A 21,545-nucleotide genomic window follows, 5' to 3' on the forward strand; every position below is an offset into this window, starting at 1 on the left:
TTTGAGACTGATTTAAAGAATCTAAATTATGAGAGGATTCAGTGACTAAATGTGGAAGCGTAGATGTACAAAGAAGCTCTGGTAGGCAGAGGCGTGTGGAGAAGTTTGTTCAGGTAGACGGCTATTGAAAAAAATTTGTTTGATCATAAGTTTCAGAGCTTCAGAAAAATGCTATAATGATTATTGTTCATAAGTTTCGAGCGACAAAAGCAGGGTTGGGAAATGATCTTTGAGCATTTTTTGAAAAGTTGCAACAACAAGTTGAACTCTTCTGATTGTTCCATCATTAGGTTTTAGGGCAGGTATCAATTTTTAAACAGTTTTTTTTTGTAATTTGAGCAGTCTTCCTGAAATCTGGGTACAATTTCGGTGATTTTCGAGCATGAAAAATGTGTAGTTCTTTCTTCTTCTCCCTCACAGGAGCTTCAACTTTACGGTGTAGCGAGTGGATTTACTAGGTGAGTATGAGACAGGGGCGGATCTAGGATTTTCTCGAGGGGGGGGCGGATTTTCAAAAAAATTTCGAAAATTTTGACGACCTTTTTTTTAGGTCGACCAAATTGATTTTTCGAGCTCTCCTAAAGCATTGTTTTGCCCCCATTTTGGCAAAGTTTTCTGCGCCGCAGGCAAGTTTTTGAAAAACAGTCAAAAAAAGCCGTTTTTGGGCACTTTTGTCGAAAAATTTTGACAAAAAAATCGCGTTTTTTTGGCGCACTCCCCCTCAAAAACTAGTTAGTATTGGCGCCAAAGGCGCCCTTAGAAAAATTTTAGGGTCGGTAGGCCAAAAATGGATTTCTTAAAAAGTATCAAAGGGGGGACCCTTTGGGTCGGCAGGGGGTCGAATCCCTGAGGGGGGCAAATGCCCCCCCCCCCCCCCCCCTAAATCAGCCCCTGGTATGAGACCAAATATGTTTGTCGTGGCCTAATTAATCCGCATATCAATTTCATAACAGTCAAGCTATGTTAAACAAGTTTTATTCGTTAATATTTGCACTTGAAGGAAGGGGCGTTCAACAGTGCCGAACTACAACAGTGCCAAAACTGAAAATGTGTAAAACAGTGCCGAAAATTGAGGCTGTTTGACTATTTTGAGTTCTGTTTGTGAATTGTTGGCAATTTGCTTGAATACGTGTTTTGTTTTAGAGGGAAACGATTTACTGAGTTAATTTTTGTTCGGAAAAATTTATGACGCCGCGCTTGGGGAACTTTTGTTTATTTTAGAAGCGGCATCAATTAAAATGGCTATTTTTGACGGGGAGGGTTCTCATGCTTGAAGGACCGAATGCTTGAAAAATTTCAACCAATCAAAATCGCTAAGCATTCCTGTTGGCTAAATGCCTTTCTCACAAAATCGAAGTCGATATTAACAGAAAATATATTAAATCAGTGGAAAATAATCAAAAATGTTACAAATTGCGGGTTACAACCGCAATACTATTCAGATAATCATCAAGATTCATGAGGTCAAAATCATAAGAATTTTTCAGTCTTGAAAAATCATCTGCTTATTATCTAATCGGTCAATATTAACACTAATGGCCTGGAATTTTGACTTTTCAACTTCCGTCGATTTGAATTAATTTACTTGAGTGATTTGGGATGATTAAAAACAGGTGGCCAGTCAATAAGCAGAATGGTCTAAAAGCAGAATGGGTCCAAGAGCAGAAAAAAATCAGCTTTTAATAGCTAATCTGTAAATTAATTATCAGAAATGTCAATAATACCAAAGCAATGAACATTTTATGCATAATTTGAGTAATTCAATCAAGAACTTTTAAAAATAAATGTAATCAAAAAACTTAATGAAATTAGTCAATTCATGCATAATTTATTCGTTTTCTTGGTAGTTTTTGACGATTCTAACAATTATTTTATCAATTAGCTCGTATAAACCAATATAAGTCAAAATTTTTCTGTTTTTCTGCTCTTGGACCCATTCTGCACTTGGACCCTTCTGCTTATTGCTCCGCCTCCTTAAACTCAGTATTCAAGCTATTTTTGGCACTGTTGCCCAACATTTTGATTTTCGGCACTGCTGTACGTCGGCACTGCCCTGGGGCAGCCATCTTAAAAATGTTGATAGAGATACTACCTTTATTTGCGTTATTTTTGGTAATTTTTCCGCTGACATCAGAGTTTATGAAAATTGGTTATATTAGCCATGCTTGGTTTCTCATTTATAGTTTGACGGCTGGTATGCAGTAGTGTAAGTCAGAAGTCGTCAATCTTGCAGGATTAAAGTCAAAAGCGGAATCATATTCTCTATCTCAAAAAGTCAATGCTCGATCTTAAACACTTCTTCTCTTTAAAAACGTCTTTTGAGAATCAAGAGCAACTTTTAAACAATTGTGCGTGGTCAAATTGAGCCTCAAAGAGCCCCCCTTTCCCCTGTTCAACAGGACGACATTTTTGGTGCTTCATCGTAATTACAAAACTCAATAGTCTGATTGTGTTGTAGGTTCCACATACAAAAGACTGACTGATGTGTCCAAGTCCAGCAGTAAGGTGCCCACTCTGAAGGACCTCAACTTCATTAACGACTTCAAAGGCTTCAGGATCCTCCTCGAGTCAGACGTCTACAACGCACTCATCAACAGACTAGAAAACGACACACTGGTTAGTTCAATCTTCGGTCTGATTGACTGCGTCATTAATTCTTCGCTCCACCTTCTATTTGTGCAGTTTTTGACAATAATAAGCCTCTTGACCGAAGATTACGTAACATTAGTTCAATTCACTTCAGTTAGAGCGACAACTCAGATCTATAAGTCTTTTACAAATTTGATGAAGTTTCTTTATAAATTTGATGGAATTTTTTGTCTTTGTAAAGCTATCCGAAGATCAACAACACCACTGAACTGTTGGTCATTACTTATGACCGGTTATTCAGTTAATAAACTACTAGCCGTTTTTGTAACAAAATGGTTTGATAAACCCGATCACTGATGAGAATTTTAACATCATCCCCCCTTAACGGCTTCGAGGGGAGGATGTTAACTTGGTCCGATAATTGAGTGTGATTATATTCTGGGTTTTTAAAATGTTTTTTTTTGTTCAGATGTTGGAGAGTTTTCAAATCATGGACTACAGTTTCCTCATGGCCATCGAAGAAGTCGACGAAGAGGTAAGTTCTCAAGACTTTTTTATATTTAAAGCGGACTGGCTCAATAAAGCTCAAAATATCGAATTTTCCTTTTCAAGCTTTAACATATTATGAATGAGTCGAGTCGACTTGTGATTGAGTCGAGTCTTAAGCAGTCAGGTTACGGGGGTAACGTCAACTTCATGCATTTATAAAGATAGTAATACTATTTTTGGTATGAAATTGCTGGTGAATAATGCCGGTTTGCGCGAGTGGTTCTGGTTGTATAGTGGGATTTGAAACCACAATTACAAGCGTGAAAAGCTTAAGTCTTGACCAATTAGACTATATACGAAGTAACCACTATGCTTAGCCGGGTGCCGGACATCAAGCCGACGGGACTTCAAGGCGAATCGTAAAAATAGGGACTTCAAGCCGAATAATTCCTTATAAACTCGTGAAATATGATTAATTTGAAAACTTTTTTGAAGAATTTCTGAAGTTCATGATCTTTCTTCACAAGTTATCGGCTTTTCATAAAATTTAAGCCTCCAAATGATGTTTCGGAAAGTTGAAAAGTAAAACATGGTTGAAGGCATTTTTCATATTCATAATTTCATTTTTATAATCGCCTGCCACTTGATTAGCTTGAAAGCCACAACTTTATATTAAAAGTACCATGGATCAACGTTAATATTAGAACAAGAGTAACGTCATTGGCTTAATATTGTGTTGTAAGGTGGCCAGTCAATGAGCAGAATTGCTAAGAGCAGAAAGGGTCCGAGAGTAGAAAAACAGACAAATTGAACTATACGGTCTCAAAGATAAAACAAAGGATGTAATCGTCAGTTATACTAATGAAATGAAAAATTTATACACTAATGAGGATTTATTCACTTCAAGTTTTTTTTATTGATTTTTCTGCACTTAGACAATTATGCTTATTGCTCTGCCTCCGTGTTGTTATAAAACTAAATGGTAGTTTGCTTCAAATGGTGATCGATTTCGGATTTACTAAATTGAATTATGGACAGTGACGGTATTGAGGTATCTGCAGCGATATGAAAGTATTCAATTAAATAAATTTAATTTCGTGTGATTTGTTTCAGAAAGACCGAGTGGCGACATTGAGACCGGGTCAAGACAATGTTCCATCCTTCTATCAATATAGTGAAATCTTGAACCTGCCTATGCTGTTAGTTTCTCGAAAAAATTTTACGCCATGTTTTGCTGGATGGCTTTTCTGTCCCTTTTTGGGCTGGTTTTAAAAGTTTTTTTCGGATCTACTTAGCAATCGCCCTCCCTTTGGTATCCACCAAAGAATTTCCACCCCTGTGAATAAAACATTTAATTAACACTAGAGCGTTCTGTTTAAAATTCGAATTTTGCTGCTGTGTGACAACTTAACTATTGCCCCCTTTCTTGAAAGGGGAGGCGACTGTTAAGTAGATCAGTTTTTTTCCACTGTTTTCGGCGTTTTGACTGTTGATTTCTTTTCAGGGGCAGTATTAAAATCATTTTGCAAGCTACGCTCAAAACAACCTCCCCGAAAATATAAATTGAAGTTGCGAGGTGTCTTTTCGGCTATACCCTCCCTTCATAATGAAAAATCAAATCAAAATTTTTGTTGCAAAATTAGATCGATATTACTTACAAATGCTGCCTATCAATACGAGGCAGGCCAAAGGAAGCAATTAAATCTAATTTACTACCAAAATGTTCTTTTTTCTTGTCTGCTTGCCGTTTTCTTCATATAAATTTCATAAATCTGAGTTCAAATGCATTCTGAAATGCCGTTTGGTTCCCATTTTTGCAGTTTTTGTATTGATTCACGGCTCTTGATATCTGTCTTATGATTCTTAGTAATATCGATTGAATTTTGTTATTGAGCTTGCGAGCGCAATGTGTTTTTACGAACCTTCTTTTTTTGCAACCGTACTCGCAAATAAAAAAGCTCACTTGTTGGCACCTTTGCTATAATCACGATCTGTAGCTTTGAAAATTTCATAGAATCGGTTCTTTTTTTGTGGCTAGTGTTTGTGAAAAATTAAGCGTCCGTGACTAAGTGGTTAGTGCGTTAGACTAAAAATCTCTAGGTCGCAGGATTAAATGCGACACGTAGCCGAATTTTGACTAATTTGAGGCTTATTTCTACTTTTTGCATTTTCTAGTGCTGCTTTTTGTCGTGTTCTGGCTGGTGTATGAGAAGCGCAGCTTCGCCTCTGTTGTTTTCTTATTTTTTGTTTTCATTATTTAGGGTGGTATAAGCGAAAAGACCCATTGCGAGATATGGATTCAATTTCTTGAGTTCTCAGCGGAATGGGAAATTTACATCCCTCAATTCTGCCTTTCTCGTATTTGGTCAGCTTAACGAAAGTTTTCTAATCCTAAAAGGATATCTCATGTGTTCTATGAAAAATTGAGTCAAGTTCTCTTGTTGAACGTTGCTTTTTGCACAAATGGCTGTTAGATAGTGGAGAGCGCAAAGTGCTGTTAGATATTTTTGATCTTGCGCATTTTTTGTCGGAGGTATTTGATTTTTTTTTCTAAATTATCCAAGTGCTCCGGCTACCAAACCTAAAATGAGCTTTGGAATTAGTTACTTTTTCACCAAAATCATCAGTCTGGCGGGGTTGAGTGATATATTGTTTTAAAGCTTTTCACTTGCCATTTGAGCTGTGGTTGACAATTCCCGAAAGTTTAATTGTAGACAAGATATGACAAGTCTTATTTAGAAAGATTCGATTGTAAAGTGTCAATGAATGTACAGGGTATCCAAAATCTGACACCTTTGAAAAGGCAGTCATTTCTAATTCAATTAACGTATGAATCTGATTTTTCTCAGGATGACAGCTCCGATGTGGACTTTTGATAATTCATGAACAAATATTTTTCCATCGCGAAAAAAATCGGAGCTCTACCAAATTAATCAAAAGTGTTGAAAATTTCTGTCGCTTGGTCACACGGGATCAAATTTTATCAGCTACTGCTTCAGTCCGCGAATGAATGACATGCCGTGGTCGAGTGGGTTAGGCACATGTCTCTCAACACGAGGGTCATGCGTTCGAATCCCGCTTCGGTCACGGCTGGAGGGGTCCCAGTGTCATCCGCCTCCTCAAGGTGGGACCGGCTGCGGCGAAATGGATGACATCTCCCCCTCCCCCATGGTTGGTCCTGCACTGAGCAGGCCGGGGGCAAATAAAAAAAAATGAATGACATAATGTCATCAATTTGGTTGGAAACCTTTCCAGCATCTCTTAAAATGGCAATTTTTCGTGAATTAACAAATGATCACATCTCTTCTATGAGGTGCTAAATTTTTTATGGTGCTACGTCAATTCACTAGAAGTGACAACATTTTCAAACGTGTCATAGGGGTTGGGTCACCCTATAGTTAAGACCCTTATTTGAAAATTGATCGCGCCAAATTTAATCTTCTGCGGTTTGACTCGAATTCAATTCAAATTCATTTGCTAAAAGAAAGGCAAATAACGTTCCAATAACGAAAGCAGAATTTTTTTCAAATAGGGTTTTTGCTATAAAAAAAATCGAAGTTAAATTGGTTTTGAAATTCACAGAGATTGACGGTCATACTTTTATTTATGAAACTAAGTTTTTTCAAAAAAAAGTCAGTCGTTCCTTGAGTTCTTTGACACTTTACTATGTCTGAAGGCTATAGTTTATTCTTTTTAAAATGTTAATCATTGAATCTGTTTTTAAATCATTACTGTCTTGGATTTTTCCTTGTTTTTTCCACGCTCAATTTTGTGGTGGTTTGACTTTAATACTCATTTCAAATTTATTTTCTAAGTAAAAGGCCTACTGTCTGATAACAGAAGTGCAAATGGCGACAAAAAACTTTATTCTTACAATTATGAGCGCGCAATAGAAACTTATTTATTGATCTGGTTTTCTCAATATGAGCTAGTCTCATTCAAGATAGCTTTATTAAAATTCCGGAAGTTTCTGATGATTTACAATTTTTTTTGAATCTCAAAAGTTGAAAATATTCATCAAAGTTAGTACTTTCTCCTGTTATGTCTGAGCTCATCAGCGCATCCAACTGATGGTTGGATATGTTTCGAAAAAATTACGCATTTGTATAGTGCGAATTAGTTTTTCTGACATAAGTTGCAAATCGTTAAATTTCTGAGTTCCGTTTTTTTTTGCATAGAAACGAGCAGAAAAGCAAAATATATGCCGAGGATTTAAAAACGGGCTGTAAGGATTTTACTTTGAACTATTTTCTGGCCATGTTTAACGGGTTTTTTTGAACCGTCTGAAAGAAATTGATATCCTGAGCTTGAATATAAAAGATTTTTTTTCCTCTGAGCTTTTTCTTAAACTTATAGGTGTCTGAAAGTTGGAGGTTTTCTGTTAATATGTAGCGTGAGCTGTATTTTAATTGACTCAGAAATCATTTTAATTGATTCGAGGCAAGGTTTTTGGTCCTGTTAGTTTTTGGATATGTTGAAGTCCGAAAAGGTGTTCGGATATACTAGACGAGAAGCTTATCCGTTTGTACGTTAGAAGACGGGTGTAAGGATGGGTTTTCAGGGGGGAAAATGTTGGTTTTTAAGAGTCGATGAACGTAGTTCAGACTCTTTTATAGGTAGGGATAGTTTTTTTCTCGTTTTTTAGGAAAGGTTATAAATTTTTCAGGCTCAAATTGAGTTAACAGCAAAAGTTTAAAAGTCACAAGAAACGTGATCGACTTCTAGTTTAGAAAGTGGAATTTAATTTTCAGACTTTTCAGCGGAATAAAAAATTATTTATTGATTCATGTTTCTCAAATTGGGTTAATTTCATTAAAAAGTGTCAATCATGATTTTTTCAGAAATTCAAAGAGCTTTACGGTCATCTATGTTTTTTTGTAATTCAAAAGTTGAGATTTTTTCAAAAAATAAGTCATTTTTTCTGTTTTTTGGCGTTCATTGACTCTTTTCCAACTGTCTGTTGGCTGCTCTGTTTGTTTGTTTTTTTTTCTCCGAAAAGTTGTTCGATCTCAGTTTTTATATTTTTGTGGTGTGATTTTTGATTTGTTTTTCTTTAACAAATGAGATATAGTTAAAGCATTCCAATATCAAATGGCGTGAAGGAGTTTTAAAAGAGGAATTTTGTTTCGGTCACTTCACGAAGTGAAAGCAGGAACTATGGCATAAGGCATTTTTTAAACAGATTTTACTTCAAAGAATTCTCAGAGGGGATCAACTTTTTGGCCTAGGATTCCATAACCTAGTTCTGAAAAGGTTGCTCAGTGTCGGAATAATTTTTCGATTTTAATACAAAATTTAGTGACACTGACAACTCAATTTTGATGAAACTCATTTTATTTGTACTCTGCGTTTTTTTTAAGTGCAATTAATTCTCTTTTTGTAGTGTTGGTTTTCTTAAAGCATGGTGGTCGGAACTTTCTATACTAATTCCGCAGCAATTTTCTATGTTTAAGATTTAATAATTCCCAGCAGATTATAAAAGTTGCGTATTGATCCAGTTTTCTCAAATTAGATTAATTTTTTCATGAAAGCGACTATCATAAGAGATTCTTGAAAATCTAACAGAGTTTTTCTCAAGTCCATTTAGCTTTACTCAACTCTCTAATGGCTGGTTTGATTGTTCTTTTTATCGCTTATTCAGATTCCGTCCTGCATAAATTGATTTGCGTATAAGTTGCCTTTCACATAGGTTGTTTGTTTTTTTTGGCAATTTTGAGGGACCAAAATAAGTAGTTTTGGAATCATTTTCAACTCAAAGCTCATTTGTCGCTGAGATTATCACCAAAAATATTTCGTAGACAATGGTGTTTGTAAGTACCATCATGGTGATTAGCTCGTGGTGCTTCTATCTCAGTTTCTACATTTGAATAACCACTTCGATTTAAAATAGAATCAGATTTTTCTTTTTCGCGAAGATTTTTATGTTTGGGCCATTCTGTAAGACAAGTTTTAATGAACTTTGAATCAATTGGTATTTATCTTTTTTACAACTGTTTACAATTAGTCTCTTGTAAAGGCTTTTCAAGAATCTATTTACTGGTTATAAGTTGAACGGCAAATCAGTATTTTTGGATGTTGGACTATTTAGTTCGTTCATGGATGTTGTTTTTCAGACGTCACCAAAAAGGAATTCCGGCCAAGAAGGAAGAAGATGGAAAGGGATTGAGATTATATGTGGGCATCATCGACATATTGCAGAAATACGTGTAAGTGGGGAGTAATTTATGACAGACAAGATGTCAAGACACACTTCACTTTATTAGGATGATAATGAGTTGGGCCTGTCTTTTCAAGGAAGTAGAAGTCATAATTCGATGAAAGCGAATAAGTTGGAATTTGGCTGTTTTTAGCCGCATTTGCTTTCACGAATATTTCGATGATTGAAAAAAAAGCATTGAAAAAAAATCATGCGCTCACAGTAAATTAGTTTCATTGAATCGTGCTGTGTTCTTTGAAATAAAGATAAAATATAACCTTTTCTTTTGTTTCCTGGTAAATATTTGGATGAATATCTTGAAAAATATGATTTTGGCTTACATATAATTTAATTTTAAACTACTTCTATTTAATTTTAAACTAAAATAAATTGAATACAGAATGGCGAATGATCTTGATCATTTTTGTTTATTAAATGTCAATAAGCGAAGTGAACACACTGATTTTAGTTGTGGTTTTTTCAAGAAAGTCGAAAACTTTGATCATGCTCAATATTGATTTAAAAATAAACGTTAACCATGCTTTCCGATAAGGAAATTCAAATTTCGCATTGCAAAATGCAAATGTTGCGAAAAATATGAATAAATTCCAATTTTGAAATCGGTTTTTCGTTGTTTTGGATTTCGAGCGGAATAAAAAACTTTCCGTTGACCCAGTTTCTTTCTCTAATTTGGTCAGTTTTAATAAAAAACCAACAATAAAAGTTTCTTGAAATTCAAAGAGCTTTACCCTGATTCCTTTTTTCTTCAAAATTTTGAAGGACGTGAGACTCACCATCGCGATGTCGCAGGTTCGAGTCCGACTTGTAGCAAAGTTTTGCTAATTCGAGGCTCAATACTACTGTTTCCTATTTCACTATGTAGAGCTGCTTTTTTTCGTTTTCGCGCTAGTGTTTGCAAAGAGCAGCTTTGGGCTATTTTTCCTTTTTCCCCACCTCGCATGAAGATAATTTGGATCAATTGAGCAATCCCCCCCCCCCGTAATGACCAATTGAGCTATCTCGCCCCAGCAAAAACGAATAAACTCTTCAAAAAGACGTCAGCAAACGGAAGTAGATGGATGTTTTGTTTATAGCACGCAATCATTTGACCGACTGAAGTTTTTTATATGAGTATCGAGAAAAATTTTGAAAAAAAAACTCGAAATTTATGAATTTTTTTTTGCAAATTTTTGTATATGCGACCATAGCCTCATCGAGGAAAGCGATTTACCAGGGTTGGTGCTCTAGCCTTGTATCTAAATAGCAAAAACGGTTCTCCGCAGCACCTTAATATTGTACGCAAAAGCTTTTTGTCATTTTAAGAAAGAAAAAAGTCGCTTTTTATGCCTGATTTATTGATTCTTTTTTCTATTTGAATGAAACTTAACTTTTGAGCTTTGCTATTGTAAATTTTGACTTTCCACAGTCGTTGGAAAATATGGTTCATGATTTCATGTCATTCAAACTATTTTCAAGTGGTTATAAACATGTCTCAAGTACCTATTGAGCTATCCCCCCCCCCCCCCCCCCCCACGCGAGAATGGGGGGGGGGGGGGGGGGGGAGATTGCTCACTTGATCCGATAATTTTTATGGTGTAGCGAGTAGTCTTACAAGGTGAGTGAGTATGAGGATCAAATATCTTTGTTATGACGTAGTTAGTCTGCATGTCAACTTTCGTAACAATCAGACTATAGGAACAAATTTTTTAATTGTAAAAACTTGCAGGTAGGGGGAAAATGAAAGAGAGCCCATGTGTGGTAGGATGAAATCGTTTTGTGTGGTAGGATGAAAAAGAAACTAGAGCACAGAGTGAAGGCAGTATTTCATGAAATCGTTTTGTGTGGTAGGATGAAAAAGAAACTAGAGCACAGAGTGAAGGCAGTATTTCTGGAGAGTCAAGACAACGAGGTGTCAGTCACTCATCCCACCAAATTCCAGAAAAGATTCATGAACTTCATGAAGAACACAGTGTTCAAAGAGGAAAAGACATATACCGGTGCCAGACCCTCTCACTTGTATACCCATACAAATCCCTATGCCCACCATTCGAATACAACCTACATGCCACATCACCAGACAAGTTCCATGACTTCCCACCATCCGAACGCAAATCACAACTCTCTCACAGGTAAATATGAATTCAAAAATTCAGTCCCAGCATTATGGCTAAGTGGTAAAGATGCGTGCTCAGCCATCAAATGATTGTGGGTTCAAAACGCTCGTACGTCGCAATTTTTGCTGTTTGCTTTTGTTAGCTTTAGTTTGTTTATTATGGCAAAGCTTAGATAATTGACATCCGGGTATTAATTAACTTCAGCAGAAACTGTTTATTTCGTTTTGCAGTGAGATCTAATTGCTTAGCGAAGCCATGAAATTATTTTGAAGGATAGTTCATGAGTTGTTTTTTGTGAAAGTCTTTTCCAGAGAAAGCATGGCTTTTAGAAAATAGATTTTTATCAATAATGTTATTTCTCCAATTTAGCTGGAACCCTTAAGCAGCCGGGTAGCAAGCCACAAGTGTTCGCCAGTTCATCCTCGGGATTGGGTTCAGATCTCAGTCCCAGTTCAGATCATTCGCCGAACCACCGCGGGTCTGTTGGATCCTCGGGACAACCATGTGGACCCGGAGCAGAGATGCCGCGAACTCCGACCCACCCCGTTACTAGTACATCGAACTCTAACAAAGCAGAATTCAGCTCAAGAAATACAGTAGTAGAGTCATCAACTTCAACTTCATATTATCGGGGAGGTAACCAAACAACGCCCAATGCAACATCCCGTAGTCGAGTAACGAACCAAATGACACAAGGGGCGAATGTTATTCACTCCACTCCGAGGAGTACATCGACACGGCTACACGACGATGTGGATTTTGATATTAGTAAGGCTAACACGAGTACTCCTCGCGTGACATCGACAATAGATGATGAGTCACCCGCATCCTATCGGAACATCAGGACTGCTTCTACTACAGCTCCAGTGCTGGCCAAACAGGAGTCACTCTCGGGGTTCAATAAAGAACTGTAAGTGGAAACAGGTCACTTTCAGAGGACCTCCAAAATATAGTTTATTGAACGGTTACTTGTCAGGCAGATTTACGTATACTGGGTATAGATGATATTTGTTTAAAAAAATAACTTATTTTTTAACTGATTTTTGATTATTAACTGGAAGTCAGTGATGCCATTTAAAAAAGTAAAAGTTAAAATTAAAAAAAATATAAAAATTGTTGGCATCATTTCAAATTTTTCCGTAATTATTTAATTCTTTCTGAAACTATTTAAGTTTTTCTTAAGAAATTTAAATTTTTGTTCTCTGTTTTTTACTAGTTTCCCTGCCATTCGGGGTTGAAGAACTGTAAGTGGAAACAGGTCACTTTCAGAAAACCTCCAAAGTATAATTTATAGATCGGTTTCTTGTCAGACAGATATACGTATAGTGGGTATGGTATAGATTTGTTTTTAAAAAATTTTAAACTAATTACTTTAATTTCTCAGGCAAAGCTTGTGTGATATTACGAACTCTCTTTTTCTTCCAAACTTCAATAACCAGCGACTAAGTATAGCCAATGCTAAGGATTTTAACGCAGACTATTATATTACAAATAGCACTTTAGCTTTAAGGCATCATGAATCTGTAGCGTAGAGGTAGGGAAGGAGACAGCAGCAAAATAAGGTTTTTCGAAACTTGGCAGTGTCAGATGTTTTTAATGAAATTTTTCGTATACTATTAAAATGCGTTCGCTCTACAAATTGAGGCATGTTACTTGGTAAGTTTCTTTTTTTGAAATTGACTGGCACTGCAAATGCGTTATAATTGGCGTGCGTCACTTATGAAATTTTCCAGACTCAAAGTTTCACCCATTCAGTTTTTCCCAGTAGCGTTATCGATCATATTTTTGCTTGTGTATGCGAAGTGCAACTTCCCCTCTGTGTATAATCTTGGGAACCAGTGATGTCCATTTTAAAGAAAAATTAAAAAATGGTTAAAGAAAATTATAAAAATCGTTGGCATCAATTTAAATTTTTCTGAAACGATTTAAATTTTTCTTTAGCAATTTAAGTTTTTCCTAAGTCTGTTTCAAGTAGTTTTTGTGAATTTTTGGGCTTTTTTCAAAATTTTAAAAAAATATGTTGAATGCATTTTTCGGGTATATCTATTTGCTTTTTCCGCTAAACTTTTGCTTTTTCCGAGGAACTGTGAAACTAATTGAAATTACTAAACTGTGTACTTTGGCTTCGGATCGAATACCGCCCGAGAAAAATTAATTTTTGAGTGGGCTCATAATGGACATCACTGGTGGGAGCTAATATGCCAATGACTTGAGCTGAATTGTTTTTAGGAAAAGTCTCAAATTTGATTTTTCACGTTTTGACTTTTGATTTCTTTTCAAGTTCAATTCATTGAGTTTTTGAAATGAAGGCAAGCTCCACTATCGAACAGCAAAAGAGTAGAGGTCGCAAAAAACGCGATCGACTTCTAGTTTGTTTCGAAAATGCAATCTAATTTTCAGAAGACAAAGGTTAAGCCTGTTTATCCACAAGGGAAATTATCAACATACGAGCTGTTCAGCTCTTCAGGGAGAGCCGCTGCTGTGCCCCTGTTTAAGTATTACTACGTTTCAGCGACGACAGTTACAATGAGACGCACAATGCTTCTAAGTTTGGCCCCCGAGCCACTCCTATGGCTGCAAAATCCAAACATCACCCAAGTGCACAACCATCCCGTGCAACCATAAACGGCTCAGCTGCACCCATAGTGGCAAACTACGAGAGCTCGGTTCGTACTTAGTTAAACAGTTCATAAGTAGGATGCGAATTAAAAATAGTAGATTGGTGACAATTTGTACTGACCAACAAATGATCGCAGCGATACAAACAAGTGTTAAAACAGCTAAAGATAAAATGCTGCTTTGTTTTTGTTGGTGTAAAAAATCACTCGAATGCTTGCTATATTACAGTAGATAATTAACAGTTCGTTCATTTCGACAGGTTTGAAACGATTGTCGCAAAAGAGGTATATGTTTCTATGGCTCAAGTTCTCTTTCCGCTATAAACAATAAACCACTCGGAGACAGCTTCTATATTGATATGTCGGGTCATTTAGTTTTACTACAATGCTAACTAGTTTTTAAACCAAGAATACCATCGTTGCAAACTGTTTTGATCATGCTTGCGAAATGCTAGTCAAGTTTTGACTTTGCTCATGTCAAACAGATTAACCCATCCGTTATATTTTTGAGAAATATTCAATCATTTCCAAACTAAATATGGTAGCCAAACTTATGAAGCTAGTCGGTTGAATTGGTGTCATTTTGGGTATCAATTTCTCTTATTGAATTCATGGTATCGGTATAATCTTCCTTTTTAAGGCTGTTTGATTTATCTGATGAGGATTCAATAAATGAATATTGAATTTGCTAATCTTAAATGCGGGGATAGTTACTATAAAAGAAGCTTTCAAAAACGTTTCGCACTCTTTCGAGTTCAGATAGTGTGTTTGTAATCTTTTCATTTGGTTTGTTTAATGCAAATTATTGCAATGGCGATGCTTTATAAAACGGATTTCTTTTGCTATATTCGGCTTAAAACTACTTGATCGATATGTCAAAAATGTCTAATTCAAAATGGGCAAGTGAAATTAAGAAGAACACTCATTCTTGAGTCTTCAGTGCTAATAGTCTTAAGATTGATTGATTGAGAGTCACTGGACCTAAAGAAGACTCTTATATAGGTCTTGATTTTTTTGGTTTTTTTTTTCAGGAAAAAGTTTTTAACGCTCAATTTTGATTTTTCGCGGTTGGACATGTGATTTTTTTTAAGTTAGTTGCATTTCATTTGTTAAAATGAAGGCAAACTTCACTATCGAACAGCAAAAAAGTGAAGGTCACGAAAAACGTGATAGACTTCTAATTTTGAAAATGGAAGTTAATTATCCGTTTTCCTGCAAAACAAAAGTTTACCTATTGATCTAGTTTTCTCAAACTGGGTTAATTTTACCAAAAAAGTGTCCATCATAAATTGTTCTACAAATTCAAAGAGTGTTAAGGCCATCTATTTTTATCCAAATTCAAAAGTTGAAGATTTTTGAAAAATAAAGTCGTTTTTTTTTTATTTCCTTGCGTTCATTGCTCTTTTCCAACTCAGTTGGCTAGGTTTTAAAGTTCCTATGTGAAAATCAAGGGGTCTAGGACCCAGGAATGTTAACAAGGGACTTTTTAATGTGAAATGCAAACGTCGTGATGCCTAAACTGGCAAACGCTTGTGTTATGTGATTTCTTTTTTCCAATCTAGGTATCATAATTTAGTGCTGAACAAGCATTTCTACAGCCGTGCCAGCCTTACATTTTAATTTTATAGATTTTTTGGTGTCCATGATATGATAAGCAAGGTGTCATGTTGGGATTGTGGAGACATTTGACTGTCGGTTGGCTGGGCGAAAATTCGTTACTGGCGACGATTCGTATCAATGTTTTATTTGCTGCTCAACAATTGAAAGAAACAATTGAAAGCTTAACTAACATAAGATAAGACAAAGAAGTCAGAAATTAGTAACATAGTATTAGTTATTTTGATCTGTTAGTTTTTTTAGTTTTTAGACAATTTTTACTGAGCTTTTTCGTATTTCGCTGTCTGTGAAGCCTTCTTTCTGGATCTTAATAGAAAATAGTGCGGCCGGCTGGAATAATCAACGTGTTGCTCCTCCTGATTTAGTGTAAAAGATTGAAGTGATTTTCACTTATTATAGGTTTTGATTTTTTCTTTTTTAGGTGAAAGTCTGAAAATGCGCTCGCGGACTAAATCCCCCAGGATAAAATCCCACCGGATATAATCCCACAGGACTAAATCCCCCATAGGACTGAATCCCCCTAGGACAAAATCCCCCATATTTTATTCACTATGATGGAAATCAAACTGTACACATTATATAATTTCATGTTTCTATTGATTCCATTTTGAACTGACTTCCATTTATACATGCATCGCCATTTTGACGTGACTTTTTAGCAACTTTAAGATTCCAGCATTCAGTTGACTTCCTATAAGAATGAGCTTCGATTGCAAAAATTAATAAGCCACGTGGCACAGTCAGTACGACAAGTGAATGGAAAACAATGTTGATTCCTTCAGCGTGAGTTCGAATCCCAATTATGACATTTTGTGCAATCAATGTAAAGGTCTGTTAAATTTACCCCTAGGGGTAAAAAATCCCGCGCTTCCACTAAGGTGGGGGTGCGGGATGGTGTGAAAGGAAGTCCCCGATTCCTAGAAAACCATCTTCTTTATTATGTCAAAATTTCAGACCTCTAGGATCAAGGAATGTTGATTTTGGGGGGGTCCGAAATTTTGAACATGATTTTGAACTTAATTTAACGTTAATTTATGTTGGCTGATAAACAAATTAACACCCGATATAAGTCTTTAATTAGTCTTTAATCTATCTACTTCTTTTCTGTTAATTATCTTTCATCTTTTAATTCAAGTTTTAGTGTCGCTGTTTTGTTGAATTCGAATGTGGGGGATTTTAGACTAGAAACTGGGGGATTTTGTCCTAGGGGGATTTGGTCCTACGGGGGATTTAGTCCTGAGGGATTATATCCGGTGGGATTTTATCCTGGGGGATTTTATCCTGGGGGATTTAGTCCTAGACCCCTGAAAATGCTTTAATGACTAAAGAGGTGCATTCATACATAATAATGCATTTATGAATTCACTTCAGTATATATGCGCGTTTTGAGTTGGTAGTATGTTAAATTGCGCGCTCTAAGTAAGAAAGCGGAAACTGAACAAAAAAGTGATTGATTTTTAGTTTAGTAAGTGGTTTTTAGTTTTAAGATGTCTCTTTGGAATAAAAATTTTACCCATTGATCCAGCTTTCTGAAATTGGGTTAATTTTATCAAAAAAATTAGTCAGTCACAGTTGTTCTTGAACTTTAAAGAGCTTCAACCAGATGTATTTTTTCTTCGAAATTGGGTACTTGTCAATCGTTTTTTTTTTCGTTTACTTGTTCTTTACAATGTTCCAACTTTCTGTTGGCTATGTTGAAAGCTGTTACTCCTAATTTATTCTTTTTAAAACAAGTCATGTGGAAAATGGTAAAACTACGTTGGTATATGAAAGAACAAATTCTTTCAGAGCAGAACTTCGTTGCATAAAATTGACGAAGCTCAAATGGACCATCTGTCAGCTCATCGTAAGGCATCTTATAATGCGGAAGACAGTGCTAAACTTCCCAGCGCCCATAGAACAACTAATTACAAAACAGTCAACAACTCTGTCATTTGGCTGTAGTGTCTGAGTTAATAAGCACTACTGGAATCGTGATGACCAATGGTGGGTAGATGCGAGAATGTGGGGTTTGTGTTATTGTTTTTGTGCTTGTCTGTGTATGACAAAAAGTGTTCTTCATTTTCCTGGGTTTTCTCTTGACATTCAATAGTCCTTTCTCTCCACGTTTTGTGTGAATTTTGAATGTGAGCTCTCCTCAGAATATCCTTGATTTTGACCAAAGCAAAAATATGTGATCTTTGGTACTCTAGGTTCAACTTATGAACAGCAGTGAATTTGTCGGAGAACCTCATACTAGTGATGAAATACATACGTGACCGTGAGAATTAAATCTTAGGCTAAGTGTGCTCGGGTAATTTTAATACATTATAAGTTGGGATTAAGAGAAATAGTGAGATCGTTTTTGGTATCATATCTTAAATCGATGGTGTTGACAGATCCGTTTCCTTAATCATTTAGGATCGAATCGGCTATCTGGGCATACATTTTTTCCCAGTTACTCTGGCGAATTCAGCTTGGACTCTCATATCCTTAAGTGTATCCTATATTCAACGAATGTTTTCAACACACTGTACCTATTATGTCTTTTTTATCAAATACCTTTAATTGCAGAAAGTTCCAACAGAAAAAAGAAAGCAAGAAATTTTCGTATGTGCCTAATATCTCCCTAGTTAAAGCCAATCTAGAGGAGCTGATGTGATGTGGCTAATAATGTTCAATATAAAGAATGCAGATTATTGCTGGCGTCGAACCACTAGCCTCTGGATTGAGAGGCGAAGCGAAGCCACTTCACCTCAGTTTCATTTACTCTTAACAGATGTCTATTGGAACTTTTTGTCAAAAACTAACTTTTTGGAAGAATATTTCTTCACCTAATTGTTTGTTTAGAACGGAGATGCTGCCAACCACAATGTAACCGATGTCAATCAAGTAGAACTTAACGTGATGCAGTGTAATGTGTTGGAGACGACGCCTGAAGTTGAGGAGAGTGATTTTTCATTTCAACCGGAGCAAGACTTCAATCAAAACCACGCTCAACTACCATCACAGGCTCCTGTTCAATTGATGCATGAAGATTGTCTCTGATATAGCTGGTCAAAAAACTAGACGAGCAGCAAATAGTTGTGGCTATTTGTCAAGTGTTTCTATGTAGCGAAAAGTGAGACTTTCCATCGGCCATAATTTGCGCCCTGAACCGCAATTGGTTTTATGCTGATTTTTTTCCACAGTTCATCGCCTTATTTCCATCTTGCTGAAGTGCGATTTTGATCGTTAATCCGGGTCGAAGTTTTCACTTGGTCCATGTCTGGTTTTTACTTGCGAATAGCAATTGTTTTGTTAAAGTTCTATTTAGAACAGTAAATTGTAATTGAGCTGATGTTTGTTGATTTGGTCGCTGGCTGTACATGCTTTCCAGAGTGCACACCAAATGTTATTGGAGTAAATCAGATGTATCTGCATGCATATCGAATAGCCCTTAGCCCTAATTACAATGTTTTATCAAATTGAGACCTACCACGAAACGTTCTAGAATTGTACAATATTAATACACTTATTGCTCTCGACTTTTATCGAAGATTTTTCTTGCGAATTTAGAATAACTTTGGTTTAACTTATATCTTACGACCAGTATACTTATGACCAATTCAGGGGGTCTATTAAAAGTTTTCGAACGGAGTCATTTTCGCGGTTTCCCAAAATCTGTCTTGTTTGACACTCTCACACCTAGAAGTAGTCAAAACAGTATTCAGAAAAAAAAGAAGGTTATTTGGCTACAAATAAATAACGTTGAGTATTATTAGATAAGTGACTGATTTTGGTGGCTATGTGCTCAAACTATATCCGCCCTTGCAATCATAAATATTAAATAGCAAGAGGTTGAAGCTTTGGGGAATCTATTCAATTTAAGCTAAATTCGCAAGTGAGCATATTTTTAGTGTTTTTTTTTGTAGAAAATTCTAGAATTACTGACTAATCAAATTTATTGTTATCTTTCGTTCTCTAAACAGTGTCTAGTGGTTTCCAAATGATCACATGTGATGTCGTTAATGTTCTATGTTTCCCTATGTTGTTCAATGTATTTCCAGTTGTAGAGCCCACATGCAGCCCACAGAAGAAGCAGATTCTTTTTCACTCTCTCTGTTTTGGTTGCTCAATTTAACCATTTCCAAAAATCAAATTTGTGCTAGAGTCTAACGATACAATCTGCTGTTTCAACTTCAACTTTATCTTCTCATTTAAAATTATTGATGATTACGTACTAAAAACTAATTTAATAATTCAATTTTCAGTCAGAGTAGTTTTACATTGCAATTGCGATGATATATCTGCATATAATATTTATTGCTAGTCGCTATTCCCATATTCAATTCATATTTTTCTACCCAAGTTTTCAATACATACAGACGTTAATGGAATTGCGAGCTTGCGTTGCGAGAAAAATTTTTCGGAAAGACTTTCAAATCAAACAGTTAATTTTTTGGGGCAGTTAATATTGAATATTTTTCAAGAAATGTTCTGACCACTAAAAATTGGGTTGTGGTGTAAAGTTTTTTTATTTTAAAATGTCAAGAAAATCGATATAAAAAGATGAGGCCGAGTAAAATATCATCCTAAAGCCGGTACCGTCTACTCAGTTCAAGGTGACATGAAGCATTATGAAACATTCGCAAAAATTGTTTTGATTTTCTCATTTATAGATAAATTTATGCGTAGTAATTTTTGGTTTCGTAAGGTTAAAATATGGAGCTTGTGCTCGGTTATTACGCAACATTGTTTTCATGCAGATGAAGTAAATATTTGTATTTTCTCTTTAAAGCGAATTTTTTTTACTCGAATCACGCAGCAACTTCTGTTCAAATGTTCGCGAAATTTTTGCTCGAAGAGTGCGAAGGAACTTTTAATGCTTTTTCTTCTCCCCCCTCACCTCACATAAGTATCAATTTTATGCAGTAATGAGGGGTTTTACAAGGTTGAGTATCAGGACAAAATATGCTTCCTGTCTTGGCCTGATTAGTTCAAAAGCTACAAAGCAAAGGAACTTTTAAATATTTTTCCTCCCCCCTCCTACATCACATTAGCATCGATTTTTAAGATTAATGGACGTATTGAAGACTCTTATACTGATTTTTTTTTTTTCAGGAAAAAGTCTCTAATAACTACAGATGTGCATTCATACCTATTGATGAATGCACTTAGGTATATATGCACTTTTTGAGTTTAATTGAAATTCATCTGCTGAAAGTAACGTAAATAGCACTCTCCAAATACGAACGTGGAAATGGTGCAAAAAATGTGAATGATTTAGTTTCGAAAGTGGAATTTAATTTTTAGATTTCCAGCGGAATAAAAACTTTACCTGTTGATCCGGTTTTCCCAAGTTGGCTTAATGTTATCAAAAAGGTGCCAGTCGTAAATCGTTCTAGAAATTCAAAGAGCTTAAAGGGCATCTATTTTTTTCTTTGAAATTTGAAAGTTGAGATTTTTTAAAGAAAGTCAGTGTTTTTTGTTAAAGTTTACTTGCGTTCATTACTCTTTTCCAATTTTCGATTGGCTATGTCATAGAAAAATGAGAGTTTTAACAGTGCTGAGTATCAGCACCAAATATCTTCATTAGTCCACATGCCATTTTTTGTAACGATCGGACAATGTGAACTTAATATTACTTATCAAAATTCGAATGGGGGAGCCGAACTTTGAATTGGGCTAGTTTTTTTTTCCAACCAATTTTGCCTATTTCAAAGAAAGATCCTACCAATCATATTCAAGCCCTTTTGGTCGATGTTCGGATCGTTAAAAAAAAGGTAAGTTCAGTGTCGCGAAAAACTTGTCCGAATTTTTCCGTTTTTCAGACTAAATTAGACGAATCTGGCTTTCCAAATGTAGCGTTAATTTGATTATAGTTAACGATAGGTCTTGCATTTTGTCTGAACTCAATGGCCCTTTCTATCAGAAGAAAATAACGGGGAAATTCAGACAAAA

The 21,545-nt window shown here is 35.8% G+C and overlaps 1 protein-coding gene across 4 annotated transcripts in view; it reads left to right on the forward strand.

The window, feature by feature from the left end:
- The window catches only part of LOC134853940 (phosphatidylinositol 4-phosphate 5-kinase type-1 alpha-like), a 46,350-nt gene extending 26,408 nt beyond the window's left edge, over nt 1–19,942 (forward strand). For 2 of the 4 annotated variants that reach the window (XM_063869935.1, XM_063869937.1), the window contains 8 exons: nt 2,459–2,616; nt 3,059–3,124; nt 4,192–4,277; nt 9,192–9,284; nt 11,123–11,403; nt 11,758–12,298; nt 13,901–14,054; nt 18,453–19,942. In XM_063869935.1, coding sequence (XP_063726005.1) covers nt 2,459–2,616; nt 3,059–3,124; nt 4,192–4,277; nt 9,192–9,284; nt 11,123–11,403; nt 11,758–12,298; nt 13,901–14,054; nt 18,453–18,650 — 1,577 coding nt within the window. In that variant the 3' untranslated portion in view covers nt 18,651–19,942. Of the gene's footprint in view, nt 1–2,458; nt 2,617–3,058; nt 3,125–4,191; nt 4,278–9,191; nt 9,285–11,122; nt 11,404–11,757; nt 12,299–13,900; nt 14,055–14,266; nt 14,292–17,411; nt 17,610–18,452 lie in introns of all 4 variants that reach the window. The other 2 variants (XM_063869936.1, XM_063869939.1) reach the window with 2 other exon arrangements.
- Nucleotides 19,943–21,545: the final 1,603 nt, after the last annotated feature.

Source organism: Symsagittifera roscoffensis, chromosome 9 (genome assembly GCF_963678635.1).
Source record: "Symsagittifera roscoffensis chromosome 9, txSymRosc1.1, whole genome shotgun sequence".
Taxonomy (NCBI): domain Eukaryota; kingdom Metazoa; phylum Xenacoelomorpha; order Acoela; family Convolutidae; genus Symsagittifera; species Symsagittifera roscoffensis.